Source organism: Solea solea, chromosome 20 (genome assembly GCF_958295425.1).
Source record: "Solea solea chromosome 20, fSolSol10.1, whole genome shotgun sequence".
NCBI lineage: Eukaryota > Metazoa > Chordata > Actinopteri > Pleuronectiformes > Soleidae > Solea > Solea solea.
In genome coordinates this window covers 15,292,958-15,320,913 of record NC_081153.1, presented here as the reverse complement: position 1 = coordinate 15,320,913, position 27,956 = coordinate 15,292,958, and the positions used below count along the sequence as shown (strand labels likewise).

The 27,956-nt window shown below is 39.2% G+C and overlaps 1 protein-coding gene across 1 annotated transcript; it reads left to right on the top strand.

Moving 5' to 3' along the window:
• The first annotated feature begins 151 nt into the window (after positions 1 to 151).
• necab1 (N-terminal EF-hand calcium binding protein 1) lies at positions 152 to 27,956 on the top strand. Its single transcript, XM_058618528.1, has 13 exons — positions 152 to 318; positions 4,448 to 4,472; positions 5,729 to 5,837; positions 8,521 to 8,546; positions 8,646 to 8,743; positions 14,971 to 15,107; positions 18,742 to 18,863; positions 20,229 to 20,305; positions 21,122 to 21,169; positions 23,706 to 23,818; positions 25,539 to 25,616; positions 26,384 to 26,475; positions 27,170 to 27,956. Exons 1-13 carry the CDS (start codon positions 232 to 234, stop codon positions 27,196 to 27,198), a joined length of 1,041 nt encoding a protein of 346 aa, XP_058474511.1. The 5' UTR covers positions 152 to 231; the 3' UTR covers positions 27,199 to 27,956.

Here is a 27,956-nt window from a genome sequence, read left to right as displayed (position 1 = left end):
AAAACATTGACGTCAAGTTTTAGTACTTGCAGGTCAAGCGTTGTATCTCTATCTATCTTTTATTGTCGTACCGAAGCGTTAATGGCGACATTGCGGAAGTGGCATGTTTTTTTATTGCGGGTGGTTTGACAGTAGCTCGGAGTCGCCGCGTCTGACCAGAGTCTGTGTTCACGTCTTCATAAGAGCGCACACATTCCGCCGCAGTTTGCTACTGGAGACACATTGTGGACGATGGATTGTTCAGAAGAGGTTCAGTGTGTGTGTGAGGAGCCCAGCACTCCACTGGAGATAAAGAAGGGGATGTCGATTTTCATTGATGTAAGTAAAACTATGCAAGAACAACATGAATGTAAATAGTCAACAGTAATGATGATGAACAGTGTCTCTTCTCATATTTGTTTCTGTAATACTTAGATGGAATATAGAATATAGATGGAATACCATCTATAACTGCAGAAACAATTCACACTGAAAAAAGATCTATGTTTATTATATTATTTTTTTATATGTAATGTGAGGTCTTTTTTTTGGATCAGGCAGAGAACACAGGGCTTCGTGTTTGATGGAATGAATGAATTTGACAAGCCTGACCTTTAATTTAGCTCCACAGTTTCAGAAGCTGCCCATCCATTTATATGTCAAACACCAAAACCCAATTCTCATGTTAATGAAAAACCAAAGGTTACTTTTTTTTTGATTAAAGTCGATGAGTATGATTCTTGTTGACCGTATAAACCAAATATGTTGTGCAAATTATACTGAGATGTGAATCTGCAAAGATAGAAGTTTGTAGTTAATTGAATGTGTTTTCTTTCTTTTACATGAGTACATCAGTATCAGCTCATTATATTCCCCTCAGCTCAACACTTCCCTCTGAAGAGCTTCTCCCTCCTCTGTGCTTTGTGCCTCTGCATCTGACACCTAATTGTATTCCCCACATTCCTGCACTCTTTCATGACATTCTCCTTTCCACGGTAAACCTGCTCGCTGCCTTTGGTTTGTCTAAGAGACACAGGAGTAGGATGCACACACACGGGAGGTGAGATTTATCCAAAGTGGGAAGTCGTATTATCCATCACATCATCGCTGATGTTCAACAGAAGCTTAACATCTTCAGACTGACAGGGAACGAAACAGTCTTCTTCAGAGGAGAGAGCTGCTTCACTCATGCTTGATTCAGTTATTTTATGACATCTGCTCTATATGAGTTACTGCCTCACTCTGCTGTGTCTTTATAACACACAGAAACACACAGACTTTCAACAGTCACTACTGGCACAGGCTTGTGTATGTGTTTTCTTAATCCTTTCAATGCTGCTGTGCCAGATTTGAGGAAAATTTACGTTGGTTTAATTAATTAATTTAACTATAAGTATTTTATTAATTGTGGATTATTGTTTTCTTGATTTAAATGTGGATCCTGAGAAGAGCAGCCATTGATTACTGTAATGGCTAAAGCAGGCGTCTGCAACCTCTAGAACAGGGATCTTAAACTAAAATTACCCGAGGGCCACATATATCGCAGTTACGATATTTGTCACAATATTTCATAGAATTTCAAAATAAAAGTGTTTGTTTTGGTATGGAATGAGAAAATAGTTTTAAGAAAATTATATTTATGATGCAAAATGACTCTGTAAATGTAAACATTATATAAAATAACGGACAGAGTTTGAAAACCTGTTATTCTGGAGCTGCAAAATCTATTTGACCTATTTATAAACATACATACATACATACATAAAACAGTGTTTAGATTTTATGTAGTTCATGCTTGAGAAAAGCCGTGTGTGTGTAGTGTGTGGACGCAAAGATGGACAGGACTCCAAATGTGCATTTCCTTCCGAAATTGGCGTAGACACAAGGATGTGACACATATTTTTAGAAGCCCAAAACACTTTTATTTCTCATCTTGAGAAATAGCTAAGAGGTGTCCACTTTGAAAGAAAACATTTAATACAATTTCAAAAGCTACAAAAGCTACAGGGAGCCACATGCTGCTCTAGAGCCACAGGTTGCAGATCCATGATTTATGTTAAATGTGGACCCTGAGAAAAGTAGCCATTAATTACTGTAATTAAACTAAGCTAAACTAAACAGAAACCGTGTTATCAGTGTGATGTGATATCTGATAAAGAATGTCACACACATACTGTAAGTTAAGACTAAGAGGAAGAATCACATTGTTAATTAATTTGCAAATTTAATGAATCCACTTATTTGATTATTTAAAACATAAAGAATAAAGAAAAAAAAGAAAAAATACTCCATATATTATCTCCAAGCCTCAGGATATCTCTTGAATTGTCTTAACCAAGAAATGTAGGTACCAAGTCAAGGAAATTTTAAATCACATTTGATTGATTTCCAAAGTATAGTTCCAATTGTAGATGAAACTAAACTGGGCATTTTTCATTTGGGATGATTGTTTTCACATCGCAATCACACTATTTTTCTGTTTCACGTCCCTTAATTCCTGTTTTGCATAGTGGCCTGATACCGATAAACAAATTTGTCTCTCGTATGGTAATTCACGGTGGATGAACGATGAGTGACAGGTAGAACAGTGATGGACAGAAAGCAGGTGTCTGTGGATGCTGGACAGCAGAAGGTGTGAACACAACTGATTAGCAGGAAATCTTGAAGGACTTATATAAGTCAGAGCGCAAACTGACAAGAACAAGAAGAATGTGGGTGTATTTTTTATTAATTTGCACCTACAGCACAGAGCCAAAACAATCCTGGCAGGCAAAATCCAGAGATTTTCTCTGGATTTCAAATTTAAATGTGCATCTTGCAGATAAAGGATTATACAGTCAGATTAAGCTTGTAAGTGTTTGTGCATAAATCATTATAACAATATGGGGAAATGAGCCTCATTTTTATACTTGATTTATAATGTCAGTAAAGATTGTTTTCTATGTTCTCAATCTCTATTGTCTTTCACTTTATTAACAAACATCTCTGTGCCACAGTGACAAGAACATTTAGTGCACACACAGCCTGTATATTGAACGTACACCGTCTGGTTTGAAAACTTAAGCCAAGGATATAGGATGGAAGTCTATGGGAAAATGATCCTACTTCTTACTTCTCACTTCTCACCAAAATCTATAGTTTCAGGGGTTTTTTCAAGAGCACAATTTTGTAAATCATGTTTCCATTTAGAGGGCAATAGAAAATAAAGTATGGCACATATGAGTGGACAGCAGGGATTGTCTGGTACGAGCCTGGTTGCAGGTGACGTCTGTGAACTTTCATTAACCCTTAGAACACAGAGCATTTAGGCTGCTTTTTTTTTTTGATTCATTACGTTTTAATACGTATATACAGAGGCTATAAGAATGTGCAGTATAGAGTGTTTTATATAATTTTTTTGGCTCTATTTTGTGACTTGTGCACAATTATTGCTACCTCATTTTTTTATTTTTATTTTTTTAAATAAGCAATTTAAAAGACGGAAAAATTCATTTTGTGAAACTTGAAGATGTGACATATAAACACACTCCCCAGGATGTCCATATAAAGAGTTGTGTATTAATGCCACAACACTATGGGTAGTTTACTATGGGTGCACCTGCTAATCTGTGCTGCGGGAGCACTAACCCTTAGTGCATGGGTGTTTACGTGGTAGTGTTTATAGGTCACATATTCAGGCTTTAAAAAATGTGGGGGGGGTTTATTATTATTTTTATTATCATTATTATTATTATTGAGTCAAAGTTATGATTCATTTTTTGTCACATTTTTAGTAGTGATATAAAGTAGCAATAATTGTGCAGAAGTCACAAAATTAGACCGTTTTTCTTTTCTTTTTGTTCATAAAAAACGAGCCAAGTGAACTTTGAACTGTGACGTATTTGCAAATTATACAAATTCAATCCAATTTTAAACATTTTGAGTACTTTTTGCTTAGGTGTGTTTAGTTATATATAGTTGGTGAACATGAAATTTTTCCATCAGATTGCCTATAGGTTGTGCTGGAAAAAAAGGATATAAGACACTCTGTATTGCACATTCTTATAGCCTCTGTATATACTGTACATTTTAACATGGAAAAAAGCAGCCGAAAGGCTCTGTGTTCTAAGAGTTAACACAGCACTGGCCAAATCATGTATCTTGAGGCTTTAAAATTCACTTTTTTATTGACCGGTTGCCTCTGGTTGTAAATACACTTTAAAATTCCCTACCTTGCTCAGTTCAAACGCGACACAAGGACAAAATGGTATTTTGAGTTTGCTGGCTGGAACCTTTCACAGCTCATGTGGTCACCGGCACTCAGCCTTTCATCTCCTCTGGACTGTGGGACAGCACTATCAATAATTTAACAACGCACTGTTTTTGAGAGTGTGATCAATGATCCCCACATGCACACACACACACACACACACACTTTGATGATGTGAGATCTTTGTTGACACACCTCTTTTTCCGCTTCTTGTCACAGATTTTACGCAGAGCCGATAAGAATGGTAAGTCTCAGACCTCCCAGCTCTGTCTGTCTGTCTGTCTTTGATATTACTTCAATCCCCACTTTGTTCATGTGTGTGTGTGAAATCAGATGTACTTTCTCAATGAAATTCTGACCATGAGTAGCTGCTGATACTCTTTCAGTTGCCATGGAAACAGGAAACTGACCATGCCACTGAGGCCGAGTATCAGAGCACTAATGAAGACAGATAGCAAGGATTTTTTTCATCAGTTAGACAGTTAGACACGTTTAACATGACAGTCCACACTTAATAAGTCAGAGGCGTGAAGCTGCAGTTTTAAGCACAGATTCTGCTCTCTTGTGTCAACGTCAAAGTTTATTTTGTAGAGAAGTAGAGACGGAGTGTCGTGTGAATTCAGGTTTCTGGCCACTTATCCCACTTCCCTCAACCAAATGAGTCTCTAATATAGCACAAATAAATACAATCTGAAATGAGAATAAATGATGTGGATGACACACAGGCCTTGCATTTAAATTTTCTGAGTCAGATTATAATCAAAATTCTTGTGATGAAAGTTCTGATGAATCACAAATATCACGCACCGTAGGGTTCTGTTTGTTCTAAAATCACTTTCCTTTGCCGACATATTTAATATTGCACAGACAGGGGGAGAGCGTATTAGCTCCAGGTTCAAGCCCACAGGATTCTTACTGTGAGGCGACAGCGATATCCACCGCACTTATCCACATTATCATCATTTAATATAAATGATTTAAAAATAGCCGCTCAGAATTCATTGTTCATCAGGTGTCTCATGCTGTGAGTGATTTGAGGTCCTGTCGTACAAAGACGTGCCGCATGTTTGCTCTTAGTGTTGTGCAAACATCAACACATACAAGGCAAATCTGTTCCAGGATTATTTCTGAGCTCATCGACTATGAGTCACCGTACGGCCGTTTTACGCTTGTGTGTGTGTGTGTGTGTGTTTGTGTGTGTTCGCCTTTTTACAGCCTTCAAAAGAGCCTCCATAGCTCACATCATCAGTGACATGCTGTCTGGGGATGTTTGCCTTCAGACACTGAATTGTTGACATGTTTTCCTGACTAACCCCTTGCATTTGAGTTTTATATGAGGAATGAAGTCAGTACAGGATCAACACTCATGTCCACATTTCTATAATAAACCTGTGCTTTTGATCTGGGCTGTTTCAGAAATTGCTCACTTGGCCTCAAAGTATGACACAGTCCGGACTGAGCTGCCCTGACAATCTATTGACATGTTGCATTTGTCCCCAGATGACGGGAAGCTTTCCTTTGACGAATTCAAAGCCTACTTCTCTGACGGAGTCTTGACAGCTGAGGAACTGAAGGAGCTCTTCCACACAATTGATACCCATAACACAGAGTAAGTCAATGACATGCTGTATCTATACGCCACCCTAACCCTAACCCGCCTTTCACCCGATATGTCAGCAGGGATAGGCTCCAGTAAGTGGTTCTTATGTACTAAATATGCTGATGGATATTTAAGAACCACGTAGGTATGGTGGTTCTTAAAGGATAATCGTAAATATGGTTCAAACACATTAATTGTTTAGAAACCTTGTGTTTTGCAAATTTGTGTACCTGTATATCCTTAAAGGAATACATCATCGATTTTCATTTAGCTTTGTATTACACTACATATTAGTAATACAAAGCTTAATGCAAATTGGTGAAGTATTCCTTTAACACAGTCCATAACATGTATGTATTTGAAGCTGTAGTGTGTAACGTTTGGTCATTTTTGTTATTTGGTTTTGTGAACAAAAACACTCACTCACTCATTTTCTACCGCTTAATCCTCCAATCCCAGCTGACATAGGGCAGAAGGCGGGGTACACCCTGCCTGGACAGGTCACCAGTCCTTCACAGGGACACATAGAGACAAACAACCATCCACTCTCACACCTACGGTCAATTTAGATGGTCCAATTTTACCTAATCCCCAAATTGGCATGTTTTTGGACTGTGGGACATGCAAACGCCATGCAGTGTCCATCATCTGAAAATAGGCTCTGTCAAGCAAAACTATCAGACCTGACTAAAGTGTGTGTATACAGCAGCAGTGCAGTAGAGGACGGCAGCAATGAGTGTTCTTCTCCTGTCAAACTGCTGAATGATGTTTTTTTGCAGTAAATTCAACTTCTAAAACTTTTTCGTTGACCTTTCTTTGTGTTTTCAGTCACACTTCCATCCTAATTGCGTCAGTCTGGCTTCACGATAATGTTGCTTTTGCCCATCGTCTGTTTGACAGAAAACAAATGACTTCCTGTGTGCAGTGTGTAAGCGTCGCCAGGCAACACAGCTCGTAGGCTTAATCAGCGTTGTGTGAACTCATTTGACAGTGCCTTCCGTGAATGTGACATACATTTATTTACATTTGACACTGCAGTTTGCAGTTTGTTTTTTTAAGAATCCTTTTGTTTGCGTGTTGCGCAGTGCACAGAATGTAATACGGAGCATCCTGAAGAAAGTGACATCTATAAATAAAATTATCATATATAAAATATTTAGAGGAAATGGAGTATTGTCCTAGTGATGACAGATGAGTGTATGAAGAGAAGCTCTCCAGGCTGGGTGGGTGTGTGATGTCCCTCTGCAGGACACTGGAGACTCCGTTTCAGTTCATGAGGCCAATATTACAACTCTGCACTACAGTAGTATTGCTCAAATGTGACTGCTCTCGTACACTTTTATTAAAATGACAATTTTTATTCAAATGTTTGGCTTAAATTACATTAAATCTGTTTGTTATTGTTTTATTATTATTACGAATTTAATTATCATCCATAATAATACTATTTGAGCCATGTTCATTCAACTATTCAGTATTATACCAGTTAATACATCATTTTATTCTATTAGCAATATTAGCAAAAGGGTTTTCCTCCATTCCATCCATTTTATCAATCAGCATCTAAATATGCCATGGGGCGATGGTAGCTCAGAGGGAGAGCGAGTTGTCTCTACTGGAAGGTTGTGGGTCTGATTCCCAGCTCTGCTAGTGTAGCAGCTTTAATTAAGATGGTCACTCTATGAATTAAACACACTAGGCTTTTCAGGAACCAGGATCTGGACTTGAATTGTCCTACAGGGGACAGTGAGTCTCACACACACTGTAGCAGGTCTCTCTGCATCCAGCACAACAGCTTTTCCAAGTTCTGCCCCTGAATGTAGAACGATGTCATTTGTGTGTCATCATGTGCTTCTTTAATTCAGTCCCCCCTGGCACAACAGGTGAAACGGAACTATCAAGATATTCTATTCTTTTATTTTTGTAACAACATATAGAAATTTTATACAAAATGTAAAATGGGTTTTTGGAATGTTCATGATATAATAATAATAATAAAAAAAATTGTACTAGTTGCACTAGTCTACAAGCCAATGTGTCCCTGGGCAAGACACTTAACTGCAAGTTGCTCTTGATGACAGTGTGTGAATGGGTATGAATGATGTGTGATAGAAAAATAGCAAAACTGATTGCAGACAGATTTCCAAATCCCTCCTCTCCCGATCCAAAGGCTCAGAATGTAGATGCACACACACACACACACAAATCAATGCTTTGTATTTAATGTGACTTAAATGCAAAGTCTTCCTTGGTCCGCTAACAATGTGCAGGTATAGATTTGTCCTCTTGTGCAGCAGCCTTGATCTGCGTGCAGCCTTTTAGACTCTCATCGATAGTTGATCCGGTGAAGTGCCGCACATGAAGGAGGCAGAGAGATAACTGTCGTGTCAGGAGAATAAACACTCACTGGCCAGACATACGGCAGGAAAATGGACAAGGAATTAAAGATGGATTTGATTAAATGGGTTTCATGGAAATAGTAATAAGTTGAAGTCGTGCATGGGCCTCAGGCTGAGTAATAAGTTAGAGGAGAATTTCTCTGTGGGAAAGTTTGAGCTTTTCTTGAACTTGTCTTCTCCACTTATGTAGTCTGTAACACTTTTGGCTATTAATATGTTCAAAATAAATAAATCAATAAAATCAAATTACTTTTCTTTATCTGAATCTCTCTCTGCGTCTTTTTCTTTTCCAGCAACCTGGACACGGATGAACTCTGTGGTGAGTTGAGTCTTCATCTTAATAAATTCCTCTTTTAATAAGTAGTAGTAACTAAATCCATGTTCTGCCGTTTGCTTGTTTTGTCTTTCTGCTGTAAAGAGTATTTCTCCCAGCACCTTGGTCAATATGAGAACGTCCTCGCTGCCTTAGAAGACCTGAATAAGTCCATACTGACAGCGATGGACAAAACAAAGAAGGTAAGATAAGACAAACAACCATTCACTCTCACAATCACAGCTACAGTCAATCTAGAGTGTCCAATTTGCCGAATCGATCATTATATCCAGCTTCTTTAAATGGTCATGATAATTTAACCTCACTGGATATTAAAAGGTTAAATTACATAAGATAAAAATGAACACACAGTAATAAGTAGTACTCTAAACTTTGGTTGCTGTGTGTGTGTGTTTGTTTATGTTGTCTTTTGTCCTTGTTTGTTGTGTTTTTATTACTTCACCCCACAGAGTGAGAGTGAAGTGTTGTTTTTAGTGGCTCTGTGTGTCTGTCTGTTTGTTTGTGCTTCTTGCACTTGCCAACATGACCGCCAGAGGCTTGTTACGTGAATGGGGTGAAGTCCGCCATCTCTGATTGCATTGTTTTTATAGTTTTTGACTTCCAAGTTTCTGTTGAAGGACAATAAAGCGTAAAAAAAAAAAAAAAATTAAAAGATTAAAACACAAACATGACCAAATATAATGTATTTATGTCAAATCTGGAGATTCAGAATGATAAAAGTTGACTTAAATCAAGCTACTGACTGTCAAACAATATATTCTCTGTCTGGAACTTTCACAATCCTGGTGCTCTAACTTTAAAGCTCTGTCCTATTGGACCACTTAGTCATCAGCTGCATGTGTATGTGTGCTTTGACTCAGGCAACACCCACTTTACTCTGTTTTCATTTAAAAATGCATCAATTCTGCTCCAGATATTCCTGCTCTCCACATTAGCCTGATGTTTAAAGACTCAGAAAGGTTTGAAGATGCATTTTGAATATTGTAGTCTGCAGTGTGCGAACTATACCGCGGCTTTCGGGGGGGCTCACGTATATTGAGGGGGTTGCAGGTCGGACACTTGCGCTTGTCAGAGTAGGGACTTGCGGCATAGATCCACCGGCTCTACTCACCTCAGCATGGCATGACACGGTTTAGGTTGCATCTCCACTACAAAAAAAGAACCTACTCAACTCAACACATCCATTATTACAAGCCTGTATGTCTACTTGCCTTAAGTCAGCACATATCACCACATATCCAACCTCCACACACACATCAAATCAGAATCAAATCAATCAAAAAACAATATTTTGCCAATATTTTAGAGACCCACCCAAAATCTCACAAATCATGTTTCCAGGGGAGCTCATGTCTCATTAAGGGGGGCTGAGACCCCCCCGTAGTTCGCACCATGGTAGTCTGACACATTTACCCCCATTCACATCCTGATTGATTTTAATCAGTATTATACTATTATTGGCTTTATTATTAGTCTGTTACAAGCCTGAAAACAAGTGGTGTGATGTTAAACCTGTCAACATGAAGGTGCTTGTGTTTCTGTCCATTTTGTATTACAGTATCGGTTTCCATCCCTGTGATCATCCTGTACATCGAACACACACAGCTCCACACAGCAAACACCACACTGGCATCTCATGTCGGGCCCATAATTATTATCATAAGCGATGTTTGATTTACTCACAGTGTGTGTGTGCTTACAACTCTCTCTCCCAGCATGCTCTTGTGCTGCCCAGCTGGCTTCCTCAGATCTCCTTTTAGTCACATTTCCATTACAGAGTGTACAGGGAGTGAGCCGATGCTTATTTATGCTACTAATGAACCGGCAATGCAAAAAATGGTATGTTCCTTTTGGGGGTTGTAGCCAACAGAGCAGATTGTGGCAGCATTGTGTGTAAAACAAAAAAAAAAAAAAAAAAAACCATGATGATGAGGAAAGGAGGTAAACAGACCGAGATGGAGGTAAATGATCAGAGGTGACAGAGGGGAGAAAAAAAAAAGGACTGAAGGCATAAATAATAAATAGAAAAGGAAAAAAGGCATAAGTGACACACGTCATGGCGCTGAAATCACCTGTAAGATCTGCACCGAAGCACAGACGTCGCATTGTGTCTCTTTTAGAAACAGAGTGGGAGTCAAACCTCTCATCTGTCAGTGGTTGGTTTTTATTAGCACAGAAACATTTTACGTTTGCCAACACACCTGAAAACTGCGGTGAGGAAGGGACGTGGCAACACAAATCCACGGAGAAAAACCAAAATCTAATTGTACCTCAGATCATTTACTTTTCTCAAAGATATATGAGAGCAGGAAGTGAGACGGCTCTCACAGCAAAAACAAAACAAGACAAATTCTTTTCTTTTTTTCTCTCTTTAACACTTTAACTCATTTGACAATAGTTTGACTTTATTTTCAAAACTTTTTTTGCCCACAGAATTATTTGGATGTGTTAACTCAGACATAATTTTGAGCTCAGCCTCCATAGTGGTTGTATACAGTCAAAATTGAACCACTACACACTGGTTTTAAGTTTTCCATTTAGTTTTAGAATGGACTGATGCACAAAACTGTATTTGAATCTGATCCTATCAAACAACCAAAACTGTACTCACAACTAGGCCGATTGTCTGCAGCGTACAGATACTGTACATATACGTATGTATACATCTACCTGGCTTTTCATTTTGTCCTCGTCTCCCATCCATTGTTGCTGTGCGGTGCATGTTTAAATATATACGTACGTGTGCATGCACAGCACTTTGCTGGTGTACCTGTCACCTGAGTGGTTGATTGTTTTCCTGTTTCAGTGATTTGTGGTACATATATTCTATGTTTTATACATAATAACTGCACTTTAAAACATGCACTTTATACAATATTTATTGTGACTGTTCAGCACTTGTCCCCATCTTAGATTGTATTGGTTGAATACAATTGATTCTTTTAAAAAGCTGCTAAAGACTCTTTATAAAGACTTTTATTCAAGCAGGCTTTTAATTAGACGAGGGTTTTTATGGCTTTGAGTTTCTGTTTTTGTGTCTATGTTTTTATCTAATAATTTAATTTATCTTTATTAATTCCCTTAGGGAAATTATTCTCTGCATTTGACCCATCCTAGAATTAGGAGCAGTCATTATGACAGAATTATGTCATTGTATTGTCTCTTTTAATATTTATTGTATTTATTTTGTTGTAAAGCACTTTTTTTATATCTGTGAAAGGTGCTATATAAATAAACTTTATTTACTTCCGAATAAACCTTAAATTCCAAATTGATACAGTGTATCAAGATGTAAATATTTGTGATGGAATACGATAACAGGAGTCACTGAAAAAAGCAACAACTTTTAAATCACATATACGACTCTGGACTGTGATTTTCACACTGTTGTCTCCCAGGAGTCTTTTTTCAAAGTGTTTACTCCCTGAAGCCTCAAATATAGTTTCCTCTTCTACAAAGCGAGTGTGAAAGCTTTCTGTGAGCCTGAATCATAGCACGGTGAAACAGAGCGAGAGAGAGAGAGAGAGAAGGGATGTATAACAATCATGTGCTTTTTTTCCTCTGATCACTAACAGATGCTGCTTTAGGCTCAGACTAAAGCGCAGTCGTCTCTGCTGAACCGAATTTATATTTGAGTGGGTGTTGTTTGGCTGTGGATGTGTGTGTGTGTGGGGGGGGGGGGAGACTATATGTGTCTTACGTGTCTGCTTTTTGAGGTGTTACTTTTTTTGGGAATGGTGGTTTATTACATGAAGAGCTGTGTGCCTCTAAATCACAGCCAGGCGTGTTTGTGTATTCGTGTTTGGTTGCGCTTATAGAAAGCTATTTACAGATTTCCGCTGTAAAACCTCCCTTCGATTTAATTCCACGTTTTTCCTGCTGCTGCAGGTCTCAGGTGTTTCTCAGCGGTCGGTCGTGTACTCCAAAACCTCAGTGGCTGCTGAATTAGGGCTCAGTATGTTTCTTTACAAATTACATGGTAACATTAAGACGGTCAGATTTAATTTTAATGAATGGAGATTTTAATGTGGATTAGCTGTGACCAAACAGATGCAACTGAACCACATCTGACAACAATAATAATAACAAAAATGTCAGAAAAAAAAACACCTTTCATTTTCTATTTTTTCATCTTTAAAAATTAATTGTTTAGTTCATAGGGAATTTTGATCAACATTGTTTAGGGTGGAGCTGACTTTTCCTTTAATTTTAACATGACTAGTATAAGCTGATTTTTCATTCACTCTGAACTGTATAGAATTACAATAAAATATTTATTTATCCATGTCTTACATTTTCTTTGTGCTCCTAAGTGAGTTTCTGTAAATAAAACATGATTTAAGCAGTAAAACTAAACCAAATTATCTGGAAAAAAAATAAGCATATTTTACAATGTTTACCGTTACTTGTGAAATATTAATTATAGCCACTTTAGTGTAATTTTCAGTGCCACAATCTGATTTGATACATTTGAATCTAGCCTTAAGCCACTTGCAGGTGGATTTAAGAAAGCATCTTTTGCAATATTGATGTTGGATTAAGGAATACTAAGGCATACTGTAATCTTCTAGCAAAGGTTGGGTATAGTTCTGAACAAAAGGCTTTTTAAGTGTGTGATGTGGGCAACAGTGTGAGGTCGGAGGCTGGTGCAGGAAAACTACAAGTCACTGTCTCTAACAAAAAATTGTTTGACCTTTTGTGCAACTGAAAATGAGAGATGAAAGGGGAAAAAACAGAAAAGAATCAGACAGAATTTAAACTGTTTTGGTGAGGTGGACACACACACACACACACACACACACACACACACAGGTGCACATCACAGGAGGTAATCCATGCTCAGAAGGTAGAGAGGAGACGACCTTTACCAGTTCTGTTGTGACTCACTCAGTTAATGTGCATGTGTGCGCGCGTGTGTGTGTGTGTGTGCGCTGTCACAACGTCAGAAGATCAAACAATCCTCAATAACAATTGGTCACAAAAAACAACAGAGGTTTCTAAGGCACTGCACACTGTTCGTTTTCAGTTAGTTTTGTCTCACATCTTGAAACAAGCTGTTCAGTCTCAGGTCAGCTGATGTTGAGACGACCAATGGGACAAACCGGGAACTAATTATCTGCTCTGTATTCTGCAGGAGTTCATCTCTCTAATGTGACGACATTTGCTCAATATTGTAATTAGCGTGTGTGTGTGTGTGTGCGTTTACGCTCCTATTCCTGCATTAGTCATTTTCTAATTTAACATGTAGCAGCGTTTCCATTTAAACGTCTTGCTTCTTGAGCACACAAACACATATATTGCTGAAAAAACTGTGGGAGCAGGTGCAATAGAAACTCTGTTGTTGCCGAGCATCACTCACGCCTCTTTGATTTGGATCTGAAACAACACACAGGCTTCCTGCACAGTCCAGTGTTATTCAAGTCTGATTTCAATCAGCTTTCCAAAAGAAAACAACAATAATTGTATTCTTCCCTCACAGCATGACAAAATAGGGCCTGGTTTGACAGAAACTGCCTCTTAGATTTAATATGCTGGTGAGTGTTTGCATTGCATTTTTTTTTTTAAATACTCTTCTAAAATGTAAAGTCAGAAATAAAAACTACACAAAATATTAATTAAAGCTGCACCATTCAATATTTCTGTTGTTACAATGGGTTAAAGGTCATGTGACTGTGGAGGATGATTGTTGTGGTGTTGAACCTGCAGTGTGTGATTTTTTTCATAACATTAACTCCTGCTACTCTGTGACCTGGATATACTATAATGAAATTAACATTATGCTGAACAATGCCAAACTGTAGCGCAAAAATACATAATACACCTGTACCCGCACAAGTGACTGAATTCTGCTGGATGCAAAGCGATATTCTGTATTATTAATCTGTGTCATGCCAAATGGCTTAGAACCACTCCACCTTGGGTCAGATAAAAGGATTCTCGTCTACTCGTCACATTTACTCCTGTGACGTTGGAGTCACAGATGCAACAGTCGGCACAACTCAACGACAGCAATAAAAACACATAGTTTGTTTTCTTCTTTCGCAGCAGAAAGGGAAGAACACCACAGTTGAAGCAGTGAAGTGGTGTCGAGAATTAATTGCCCACAAACAAAGAATGATTTGACACTTATTTGACCAAAAATCATTTAAAAATGTAATCTTGCCTTGTCTTGTCTTTCTTCACTTAGTTATACACAATGGGTTTGACAGCCCTGTCTTCATCTTGCTTCAGTCTTATGTAACCTTTTCTGAATGAATGTCGGCATCTTTAATTAACAATGGAAGGTCTGGACACTGAGTGACTCCTGACTGGCATGTGAAACATGTCACAGCTGTTCTTGTTCTCCCTCATTATTCCTCTTTCTCTAATTCCTCCTCCTCCTCCTCCTCCTCCCCGTGTTGATTGACAGGATTATCAGGAGTCCACCCACCTGGAGCAGTTTGTGACCCGCTTCCTGCTGAAGGAGACGACGAACCAGCTTCACTCACTGCAGAGCTCGCTCGAGTGTGCGATGGAGACCACAGCTGAGCAGACGCGCCAGGAGAAGTAAGAGCAAAGGCCTCTCACGTTGCTCACACACACACACACACACTTAAAACTAGGTTTTGAAACACAGATTAAACGTGTTGTACAGCGGCAGCCATAATTACAGCTCTCACAGCTGAAGTCTAATAATGTTGTCCAAACCTTGCACTCTAATTTACATCTCACATTTTAGACTTCAATGACGCTTCATTAAAGGTGCCATGCAACAGTTTCCTCCTGACCACCTGCTCCTCCTTTGTAGCCGGGCAAATATCTTACTTCATCTCTGCAGAGCTCCGTCCTCTGGGGAAATACGAGGAAGCAAATTAAAAAGGGATTTTTTTTATATGATGTTATTAAATAGCAGCACACTTGATGGTGGTTGAGTTAAGGATAAGTGACTGATATACAGTATGAGACTGTTGTGTGTCAACAGCACGGTATAGGATGGTATCTGTTGATGTCTTGTGATAATCCTGAATTGAAAAGAAACTTCAGCGAGGTGGAAGAAGCGCACTGCAAATACACCTAGGGACACACTAGAAGATTTTTTTTTGCCAGATTTAATCCACGATTCACAGTTGGGCAGAGTCTGCAGCAGTCAGCAGTAGTTGGGAACAGTCGGCATGGCTAGTTGGCACAGAAATAGGCAATTGTGTGAGGGAAACAATCAAACATGTTTGAATTTTTTTGAGCCGGCTCTGGACACAATCAGGTAGTGTGTACTGATTACAGAACCAACTGCAAACACATGTTGCCAACAGCCAACGAAAAAGAGTAGGTGGGACACAGGATATAGTGTCAGAAGACGACAGGAAGTAGCGGAAATATCAAAACAACGATGGTGTACAGCGAAGGAGGGAGAGGGCAACCCTTTAAACTGTCGCTCTCGTAGACATGGTGACTCTCGTGGGAGTTTGCGTGAGAGTGTGATGCATCATTAAATGTGTGATTCTCAGTCTTTCAGTCGTCATAAAAAATCTGCTGAAACCAGTCGGTTACTTTGTTCACTTTGTAGTCTTTTCAAAATCGGTAATGACTGTGAAAGTTGTGTAGTGCGTCCCCAGCTTCATGCAGCAGCACTTCTGCTGAAAATGCGTAGAAATGCTTGTGAAAAAAGAAGAAGATTCTACATCTTAAAATAAGCCTAAACATTCACACATTCACTGTGTCAATCACAGCTGCTGCTGTTTCCTTCACTGCACAGCTCCAATTAAATTCTTGGATTTAGTCCAGACAAGTAACATTACTCTCAAAGACAAATATAAACAGAAACAACATCCCAAATACATGTGAACTAAATGGAGTATGTGATTTTGAGACAAAGCACATATTTAGATTATAAATTACAGACTCAGACAACTAGCATTTGCGTCAGTGACCTTCACATACAGTACTCTTCCTGTCTTCCACCTCCCCGTGTTCCCTTCCTCTTCTCACCTCCCCTAAATGTCTATTTCTCTCCATTTCTCTCTCATGGCTTTTCAAAGTGCTACTGTCCCTCGCTCCCAGAGCAGCTCCATCTCCTCCAGCATCAAACTCTGACCCGCCACACTTGAGAAAGTCCCCGTGCTCCTGAATGCAATCACTCCATTCTGCCAAACATCTTGAGGCAGCATCTCCAGTGGCTTTAAATAGGTTTCTCTGGTCGAGATGTTGTATGTGAAGAGGCTGTTGCTCACAGAGCATGTACTAATACTTCAGCATCACACAGATACAAACAAATATTAATGTGCGGCGCTTTTTTATTTTTGTTTATCTGTTTTTATGTCTTAATGACTGTTTTTCCAGAAGGAAAGGACGTCTTTGCTTAATATAATAATGTCAGATGTTTTTGATACGTACATGACTCACTGGCAGACTGAGAGAAACCTGCCGCTGGTTCCTCCTCTTCCTCAACACTTAATGGTTTAATTAGACTGCATCATGTCTCAGATGTGGGAACAACTCTTATTTAAGATGTAAAGTGACCTTGAGTGTTTGAAAGGCACTTACAGATCAAATGTATTATTATTATTATTATTATTATTATTATTATTATTATTACTATTACAACAACTATATAAAATAGGTATTATATGACACATGAACAAACGGAAGTGTTGAATGTGGCAGAATGGGTAGATTAAAGGAATTTTGTTGAATATTCTGCAGTGAATTGCCTTTAACATAAGGTGAATGAATGAATGAACATTGCATATATTTTATATTCTATAGTTTGAACCGAAGGTTGCAAAACATGTATAAAGCATAAAGATGTAGGGACATGAGCAAAACATTTGCGGCTGTGTACAATTCTCAAGGTCTTTGAACGAGAGAGAGCGAGAGAGAGAGAGAGAGAGAGAGAGAGAGTGTGAAAGAGAGAGAGCAAATGTGCACAGAAGAGGAAACATGTCCCGGAGAGACCTGAGAAGGAGAACTCAAACAAACAGATATCAATAGATAAATAGATCATAAAAGTTACTTTAGTAGCCAAGTCATTATGCAAGTCAATGCAATAAAGCCTTTCTTAATGTAATGTTAATGTAAATAAATAAATCAATAATATTACCATACATATTATAACTCAGAAACAAATAAATAAATACCCAAATAAATTGCCCCAGGCAACTCAACTCAACTTTGATATACCAGCCTGTGATGATCTATCAACATATACGTGAAAATATAGTCCGAATAATTTATTTATATTTGAACTCAAAAAACAAGGTAAAAGATCATGTAAATGAGGTCCTATTGAGCTTAAATTCCAAAAGGAAAATGGTGTTAATGTGTTTGAATGAAGTTGGCATTAAAGGTGTAACACAGAATTGAGTAAAGTCAAACAACAGTCAAACCGGACGGGGTCCATTTTGACCCCAGGTGTGATTATGTGCTGCCATTAAAAAAATTCAAATGATTCAAAAACAACATCCTCGCTATGCTTCGACATATACTACTCTGTGATAAGTCAAATAGTCAAATAGCTTTAACATATTTTAACTCAAAAACAGGGTACACTTTTATGTAAACAAGGTCTATTGGCCCTTAATTGCTAAAGGAAGGGACACATTTGTGGTAAAGGAAGTGAGACTAAATGTGTAACAAAATTAATTGACAATTTATACTCTTTATCTATGCTTTAAATAATAATCAAACCAGGCGGGCATCATTTTTGCCCCCAGAGGACAAATGGGGTATGGCAATAGGGAGGACATTACGAGGGTTACTGTAAAAGTAATGTTTTTATCAAACGCACACACGTACAATACATGTGGACATTTGCCTGCACACACACACGCATCTCTGAGGGTTTTTTGTCAAATATGAGGCTGAAGAACTTGACAGGTGGAAGATAAACCTCAGGTGACGTCCTCCTGCGGCTGCAAAAATGTCCCTCACATCAGCGTCACTCTCGGACCCTCAGGGCATACACATGTAATGAAAGCAAAGGCAAACTTAGACTTGCTAAATTTATTCTCAGTCGCGAAAACATGTATTATTAAAAGCCAGCAGACAGCAGAGCCCAAATTCTGCCAAATATCTGTTGAATGAATGATGTGCACGTCACACAAACTGCAGGACACAAGGTCATTTAATGTCAGTTTTAGAGTCACACAGAACAAAAGTCAAATATTGTCGTGTCAGAATAATAAGTGTCCTGCTCTGACTGCAGACAGGGTCCACTGAAACCAGAGGTCCTGACCATCCAGTGGTCAGGCCGTCGCTCCAATCGGAGGCTTCAGAGGAACAGCAGTCTGTCTCCCAACAACCCGCTCCTTAGTCTCATCAACGCAGGTGAGTTTATACGTTATTTTAACATTTTTACTTTTTGTTCATGCTTTCACTCTTTAAATAAAAATGTTTCTGAGCTGCTTTTACACTGAATGATAACGTGGTGTTTTTACTACGTTTTAATTGAGTTTTACGGCCTCCACAGTCAGTGAGTCTCTGCAGGCCTGGGATCAGAGTGTGTAGGTTTTAAAGAGGGCATGAGTAGAGATATTAAAGTGTGTCTGGTGGTGATTTATTTCTGAAATAAATGTGGTTGAAAGCAACGTACACATTCACGCTGATCCCAGACGTCTGAAGCCAGAGTGTGACAGCTTTGTTGGAGATTCTTGAATTTCAGATTTTGGGTGAATAGTGTGCAAACTCAGTCATTGTGAGAATTGGTTATTCAAATATTATGGTTATTTTTTTCAAAATCAGTTGATCCACAAACTAAACAGTCTTTAACCCTTAGAACACAGAGCATTTTAGCTGCTTTTTTACATTACGTACAGTATATACATAGGCCATATAAATGTGTTATATATTGTCTTATATCCTTTTTTTCCAGCACAACCTATACATAAAAGTGTTTTGTTTTGACCAACTATATAAACACACCTGAGCAAAAAGTTCTCAAAATGAAAAAAAAGAAAAAAAAATGTGACTTATATCTTATATCACTAATAGAAATTTTATATAAAATGAATCATAACTTTGACTCAACAACACATAAGAAGACGAACAAAACACATTTCGTAAAGCCTGAATATGTGACCTATATACACACACCCCTAGGATGTCCATATAAGGTGTTGTGTATTACTCCCACGGCAATACACCAAGGGTGCGCCTGCGGCACAGATATGTGTCGCGTGAACACTAAGGGTTAAGCAAAGGTGGAAAAAATAAAGCAAAGGCAGGAAGGGAGGGTGACGGCAAAAACAGAACAAGTATCTTGAACACTTGTCTATCGTCACATTTCTTCCACTCACATCATCTTTGTTCTCCATCTTTCCCTCCTTATGAATCACCTCTCATCCCACTGACAATCCTCTGGAGAAATAAAGAAAAAAACAAAACAAGTACAGAGGGATTTGCTGCTCCTGCTCACACAGTCAATCCTCTAGCGCACCTACGTTGTGGCACCAGCGGCGGTTGCTAGGAGATGTGTGAAACAACAGCACAGCCTAGTCTAAAAACTTCGATTAGCGTCCTCAAAGCTTTTCCATTGATTTGCATGGCCATGGGCTGTATAAGATAAAAGGGAACCTTGAAACGCCTGCTGGAGGATTTGATTCAATATAGGTTTAAATGCAGTGGAAGTATGCGGCGTCTTTCATCCTGTCACCTTTGTTGTTCTCTCTTTTGGTCTCTTTCTCTCCCTGCCAGGTGTTTATGACGAGGACAACCAGTGGACAGTCCAGGTCAACAGATTGCAGAAGCTCATCGACCGTCTAGAACAGAAGGTGATGTCCTTCCCTCTGCGTTTACCTTAAACTGTAACCACTTTTTTTCTTTAGGTGAAAACCAATAAATATGGATATCTGTTCATGTTATTAATGTTATGTCAGATTTAACTACCAGACCACGGCTCCTCACTGCGCTGCACCCTCGCTCGCTCCCTCCCTCCTCTTCCTCCTCTCCTCCACTCAGCCCACGTCTTTGACATTTTTCAAAATCAGGAATGGGGCAGAGTTAGCTGCAGAAGAGGGGGTTTACTTGCACTTTCATCTTTCCCAGCTCCTCTCATCCATCCATCCATCCATCTTCTACCACTTTGCCCTCCACATGAGAGTCGCGGAGGTCGCTGGTGCCAATCCCAGCTGACATAGGGCAAAAGGTGGGGGTTATCACAGGTCTAAACAGTGTCAGCTGATTCAACACCTTCCCCCGTACATACAATACTCGTACAATAGTTATGGAGTAAAGTCAATAATAAAGTCTGGAAAGTCTGTTGCACAAACCCTGTAGTCGATGCCATATCTTCTGCTCATCAGAAGCTGCCAGCCTCATTCCCAGCTAACAAATTCTGGTTTACCAGAACGTTCTGGGAACGTTACCTTTTGGTTCCCTGAAGGTTCCCCCCCTAAGATCTCCTGTGGTTGATATGGAAAGTTCCTAACGTTAGGAGAACATCCCACATACAGCAGACTGAAAATAGGATTATAAACTGCTACAGTTCCAAATAAACAAAATATACATCATATATATTTGTGGTATCAAAAAAAATAAAAACATTGAAGGGACATTGTTTAACTGTTGTGATTCCTCATGTTCTACAGGAGATTCGTCTGGAGCCTGCAGAGGAGGAGGTCCTGGAGAGCAAATCCGTGAGTCCATTGACTTTCAGTACACTTTTCCACTGTTTTTGCATCAGTGACCACTTTTTGTCACCGTGTTCTTAAACGATGGAGCAGGACTGAAAAGGAGACCACGGTGATAATAAGCGCTCGCCTGTTGTCATAGCAACAGCTGTGCTGAAACTTGTTGGAAGAAACCCCCCCCCCTTTGCTTTCCTTGTCTTTAATCTTTCCGTTGTAATGCACTGTATTTATTTATATTTATAGTTAGACATTGAAATGATGCTCACAGTGAGCAGGCAGAGAAAAGTGAGGGGCGTGTGAGGTCGAGAGAGAGATTACTATTACTTTATTACCAGCGTCATCATTTCTGGATGATCCACAGCATCGTTGCTGTGTAACCACAGTAATAACAGGACAGCGCGTGGCGTCGTTCCACCTCAGTGTCCGCGGGCCGAAGCAAAGACGCACAGTTATGTCACTCATTGCTCGGCTGAGAAAGTGTCTGTAGCCGCTGTCGACGAGATCAGTGACACAGTCACTCACACGAGCATTTCTCCTCAGCTCCAGTGTCACACACAGACGCATGAGCAGGATGAGGAGCGTGTATTACTCACAGTGTTACCAGTATTATCACTGCATTAGAGACAGACGCTAAGACAGACCTTTTATGATCAATGCAACATGTGAAGTTTTCATTTGATTGATTGATAGATAGATATGTCGAAGCTCAGGTCATTTTGTGGCATAGTGGAGACATTTTATATGCAGTGACAGAGCTTTTCAAACAGTATCACATGGAGCGTCACATTCAAATTCAATCAGAGAATAACCAGACTCGTGTTTGTTGAGGACTACTGCTTGATTGTTGCTGCTTTAATAGGCCGTCGTGTTCCCATATAAATGACATTTTTCATTTAAATGGGAACTAGTTAGTTATCACTACTTATCAGTGAATATGGCTGAACTTGTGTGTATGAATATTAAATGCCGTCGCTCTCGTTTCATCAGTACTTCTACAGACAGCTCAGTGAGTGTGGGAATTAATCACTATGCAATCGCTTGCACTGTGTACAAATGAGTGAGAATGAATGAGCTGCTAAGAGAAAACCAGAGATGACCCAGTTTGTCTCTGTGTATGTGTGTGTGTATCGTTAGGCGTTATAGGATGTGACGACATTTTGGGAATGTTGGCTGGCCCTCACATTCTATCACACCCGTTTAGTTAAGACCTGGTTTTAAGTTTTATCTATAGCCCTGTTTCCACTAAGCGATCCAGTTCAGTTCTGCACAGCATGGTACACAATTGCGTGCGTTTCCACTGTCAAATGTTGAAAAGGCTCCAAATATAACCCTGCGTTTGGTTACCAAGCTCAGTCTGGAGCGAGACACAGTGCAGTCCCTTACTTTGTCGACAGAGAATCATCACTTATGTGCGACACGAAGGAAAAACAGTTTTCCAGTGACCTCATGTGATGTCTGTCGCCCATTGTGTTGCGATTCTACTGTTGCTCATCGAACTTTTAATGTTGTATGTATGTTTTATACTTGCTGTGTTTTATCTATGTGTTTTTTAGATATTCTATTTCAATGTGTTGTCTGCATTCTTGTCCTTTTCTCTTCCTCGGTCAATTATTCCTTGTTTCGCTTGTTTTAGGGTTTCAGGGTTTTACAACATCTGGCCAGAGACTACAGACGAAAATGTGCCCTTTGGCTAACTCTGGCATGTTTACACAAATGTTTTATTAATATGCACCGTCCTTGTAAAATAAATCAATAATAAACAGCCTAAGAAACAACACAGAATGCTGGATGTCCAACATCAATACTCTTTGTTTACCACGTCACCTCCTTCTTTATTTATTTATTTAATTTATTGGGCTGCACTATGTTTGACATTACACTATTTACATAGGACACAAACATAAGTACCCTGGGCCACACACCTCGCAGTGGAAACGCAAGTCAGATCAGGGTGAACCGTTCCAAACCGCACCATAGTGAACTGAACTGAAATGCATGGTGTCCTCACTGAGAGCTGTGCAAGAATGTGTGTTGTTCTTTACTTAGCCACTGAGACACGGAGGCCTGAGGCGTTTTATCAGTCACAGCACACACACATGCATCATCACCACACGCACACACACACACACACGCTGTGAACCTCAGGCCAAACTATTCACTTCCTGTACCCATCATACTCTCTGCCTCGGCAACAAACTCCCATCAGCCACGGGTAGATAAACATCGTCCTTCTCTGCCGTCAGGATTTTTACAGGTTGTCTCGTTCGTTGCCATCCACACCTTTAAACCCTTGCAGAAGCTGCTAACGCACAACAAATGGCCGCCTGGACATTCAGGGATGGAGATTATAAATGTTAGGAGATAGTGTTGTTGAGTTCTGCATTAGTTACCAGCTTTCTGGTAACGTGTTGAGCCAAACATTGAAACCCTGCAGAAAAAAAGAAGCTTTGTCAGACTCTCACTCCACCAGAAGCAAAATCTGACCCTGTGACTGGTGTGTGTGTGTGCGTGCGTGCATGCGTGCGTGTGTGTGTCCTTGCAGCACATCCTGATCGTCCAGAGGCAGCTCTCGGTGCTGGAGGAGGAGCTGGAGGAGTTTCGTTTGGCCCTCAGACAGTACATGGAGTGCGCCTGTGCCCAGACTGGATGTCTACAGTCAGTTCATATTTTCTACTCTGTCTCTGTTTTTATAGTATAGTTTATAGTAAGTCTTTACATTTACAGTGGCAGTGATTGCATGGTAATAGTGCGATATCATGGACAACATACTTTGGTAACACCGTCTTATTTTCAATGTAATATTTAGTTAAAAGCTTGGTAATAACAATGTAATACTGAGGTAACTCTAAACAGATCTCTTTTTTACCCCAATTTGTCATTATTACAGTAACAGTAATGCATTGAAAATAATGATTGTGGGACATACTGTACAGCAGGGATCAGCAAGAAAATGTGGCCGAGGGCCAATTCTTTTGTAATTGAATATTTGAGCCAAAACTTTGTATCTTCATCAGGCAAAGTGCCTCAAAACGTCTTCAGTCAGAAACAAAATGCTGCCTTAAGCTAACAATAATGTGGACGCTGTCTTTAATCAGTAGCTTGTACTGGTACTGTTAATATTTATAAAGAATTACTGCTTCTTCTTTGAGCCTAACATATGCAAGTGCATATGCAATGGACATTTACTCCCCAAAGCTGACTGTCTCCATGACAACAGCAGTGTTTTTGTTTCTATTTTTCAAACCAAACATTTGGTTCAAGTTAAATGTCAATTCTAGAAACAGAATCTATTTGAATCAGTTCAAATTTTTTCACAATAAAAGCTCTGAAGCTCTTTTTTGTGAAGATAAGGCAAATCATTTAAGATCAGATTAGTTAAATCATCTGCGGAGCCACATACTGATGCTGGTGGGCCACTTTTGGCCCACGGGCCACCAAATGCTGACCACTGCTGTACAGTAATGGAAGACGGATGTCCGCTTTACATTTTAAATTATATATAATAAAAATTAAACTTCAGAGAGTCATTGTAGATGTAGACCTTTGTCTAATGTATGTTAGAATGTTTGTTTTACTTTTATGGTATTTCAGACAAAAACAGTAGCTATTAAGTCTTTTTTAAACCCTACACGAGTCATTAGTGTCACATTAGCGTCAAAATAAAGGAAACTCACAGTTTTGCCCACAGCTCTCTCTAGATTTATTTGTTTCATTCCTGGCTGTCGTGCCTCACAGCAGTTCTGTGCTGTGCTCTTCTTTTTAAATATGAATTACTCTCTTCATCACACCCGCAGGGTCACTAAGTGGTTAATTTGTATCATAACCTCATTTAGAAAAATCCAGGACATAATTAAGAAAATTAAATTAAACATGACGAAACTTTAAAAATAGAATCAGAGCCCACGGTGTATAATGTCTTTGGAGTTTTGGGCCCCTTGTGTGAACACTATAATGGCCGTGTTCAGACTGTGGTACTGAGGTATCTGAGAACAACATGTCATGGCAGTCAATGAAAGAACTTCTGCACTTAAATCCTCTCCAACCTAAGAAGAAAGAATTGTCAGACGAATCACTGTGCAGCTGCCGTTTGCCGGCATTTTCTTGCTTTTTATGGTCATTTTTCCAACTGCTCGCTCATGTTAACTCACGTTCACAATTGAAATGAAACTAAAATCTGTGACAATATAATGTGATCATAATTTGAGGGTGAAGCCCTCGGGAAAATATTATTTTGCCACAGTGCCTGCACTCTGCGGGGTGTGGAGTGTGGAGAAGAGGCTGTGTTGGGGGGGACATGATGTTGCTGCTCACTAATTACCGGATGCATGACTTGTGTTCTCTCCCATTTTTTATTTATTTTTTTTGCATTTGACAGCGTCGCAGTTCAGCGGCTGGCGAATGAATCACGCTTCATTCTCTATGAATTCTGGGAGCACAACAACGTGTGGAAAAAGTAAGTATCTGCCATCACTATCGTATGCATCATGACTAACGCACCGAGACCCTCATTCACATAAACACCCAGAACACAAAGAAAGAGAGGGTCGACATCACGTTGTTTTTAGTTGCACTGCATCTGTTTCACTGATAGAATTGTAAATAGAGTTGTCTATCAATGTAACCTTTACACAGAAACTTAAGCTATAATACTGAAGAAAATGTTAAAACTATTGTATTTTGTGGCTGTAGTTGTGAAGTGGCATGTCTACTTTATTTCTTATACACTTAAAATGAATTAAATGTCTGTTGCTACGCATTGTCCTATTCATTTGATTTGACATTTGTGCATTTCTCTTAAAAATGAAAACTGCTGCTACGTTAAAACGTTTGTTGTACATAAACATGTCAATTTAAACCCATCATTTGAAATGTTTTAGTTCATTTTGTGACATTTAAACTTTCTTTGTACATAATACATCTAATAGGACATACAAACAGCAGTATAGGGCTATAGGGCATTCAAGTTTACTCAAGTCTTAAGTAATTAGTACTGAATATGCGAAACACCCATAAAAAAAGAGGTTAAAGAGTAAATCATATAAACTTATATACACATATTATTATAAATGAAATAGTTTTGACTGGGTTAAGTTTTGTAAACTCAAAGCGCAAGGTTCATTAAACTTAAATAAAGCAAAATTGTGATAACTTAAATCTAATGCAGTTCATCTAGTGCAGGAATAACATTTTGCTTTTCATCTGATCATTTCTCCCACTCAGTCACCTGCAGACCAACTACAGTAAAACCTTTCAGAGGGGCAACGTGGACTTTCTGGAAACTCCTGAGACCATAACTACCATGCTGGTTCCTGGTGAGAATGTTCATCATTGTTTTCAGTTTTCTGATCCTGAGATCTTTTGTCGCCAACAGTAAATAATTTCATCCAATACTTTGACACAAAATACAAAAGAGTCGGTGAGGAAAGAAAAACAATAAATTAAGGCTACCGTCAGATTATCTGACTGAAATGATTTTTTGATTTCAGCTATCAGATTTGTCAAATTTCGATTCAGATTTGTGTCACAGTTTTGTGTCACATCCAATATGTTGATGTGACATTAGTGAGAATGGTCGTATCATACAGATGAGCCGAGTTATTAAGCCTGTCCCACACTAGAGGATAATTGGCCAGATTTCAGTCCCGATCTGATGAATGTGAAGACCGTCTCCTGAGCCCAGTGGACGTAGAGAAAGAGGACAAACATGTGGATCTATGGCAACAGTATAATTGCTTGTTTAACTCACGCGAGTTTCTGTGAAAACTCAAATGTGTGGTCTTGACTGGATCGTCTAGTAGGGATTAAAAGAAATTATTATTGGTTACAAAGTTTGTTGTGTCTGTAGTCTGCCACTTTTTTAAAATCAAGTCAGATTTGAAGTCCTCCAGTGCCATGACTGTGAACTGGCCGATCTAAGCTGTGAAGAATCTGAATTGAATCAGAGGTTAACAATGTGGCTTCATTAGAAGAGTTATGTGGTTATTTTCTCGTGTGTCTCATCCACAGCCTCGTGGTGGGTCCTCAACAACAACTGAGAGGTCACGGGTCGTCACTGAAGAAGAGCAAACAGTCACCTCTTACCACGCCAGAGTCCTCAGTGACACACAAACACACACACACACGCACACACACACACACATTCAACACAACTCGTGAAGTCATGGTGATTAGTTTAGATTTTATGACCTCCAATGTTCCTTCGTAGTTCGGTGGTAGCCGTGTTTATTTACACTTTGACTCGACGAAGTTTAAAGCAATGACCTGATCGCTGACATCATCGCTGTGTTTGATGTGACATCATCGGAAAACTAGTGTGTGTGTGTGTGTGTGTGTGTGTGTGTGCGTCATAGGCAACCCTTAGGGACAAAAGTTTAGACTAAGGACCAGTTAATAGAGGTTTTGTCATCCTGGGGACAAAAGCTGTCTCCTCACTGAGATAAAAAAAAAAAAAAGATTTCTGTTTCTTTGGACAAGTCTTTCGGGAAATGACTGCAGGTCTGCGTAAAGTTCTCAAGGTGACCTGTGACATCATGTTAGCCTGTGTCTCCCCATAGCGTGTTTTAAATTTAGGGTTAGATGAGTAGTAGTTACAGTTGAGGTCAGAGCAAGTCTCTAAGAAATGAATGTAAGTCAAGTGTGTGTATGTGTGTGTGTGTGCGTGTGTGAGAGAGAGAATAAAGAGGAATAAAGGGATATAATTGTATCAGTTGTAGCTGCTCATTAAACCAATATTCTGTGTCAAATTGAGATAAAAATATGTTGGTCATAAATAAAGATAATATATTGTTGTGTA

Excerpts from the sequence above, each read along its gene's own strand:
- necab1 (XM_058618528.1), top strand. The coding sequence starts at position 232 with ATGGATTGTTCAGAAGAGGTTCAGTGTGTGTGTGAGGAGCCCAGCACT. Across the intron at positions 23,819-25,538 it reads GCCCAGACTGGATGTCTACA|CGTCGCAGTTCAGCGGCTGG; the intron begins GTCAGTTCATAT and ends TGCATTTGACAG. Across the intron at positions 25,617-26,383 it reads CACAACAACGTGTGGAAAAA|TCACCTGCAGACCAACTACA; the intron begins GTAAGTATCTGC and ends TCTCCCACTCAG.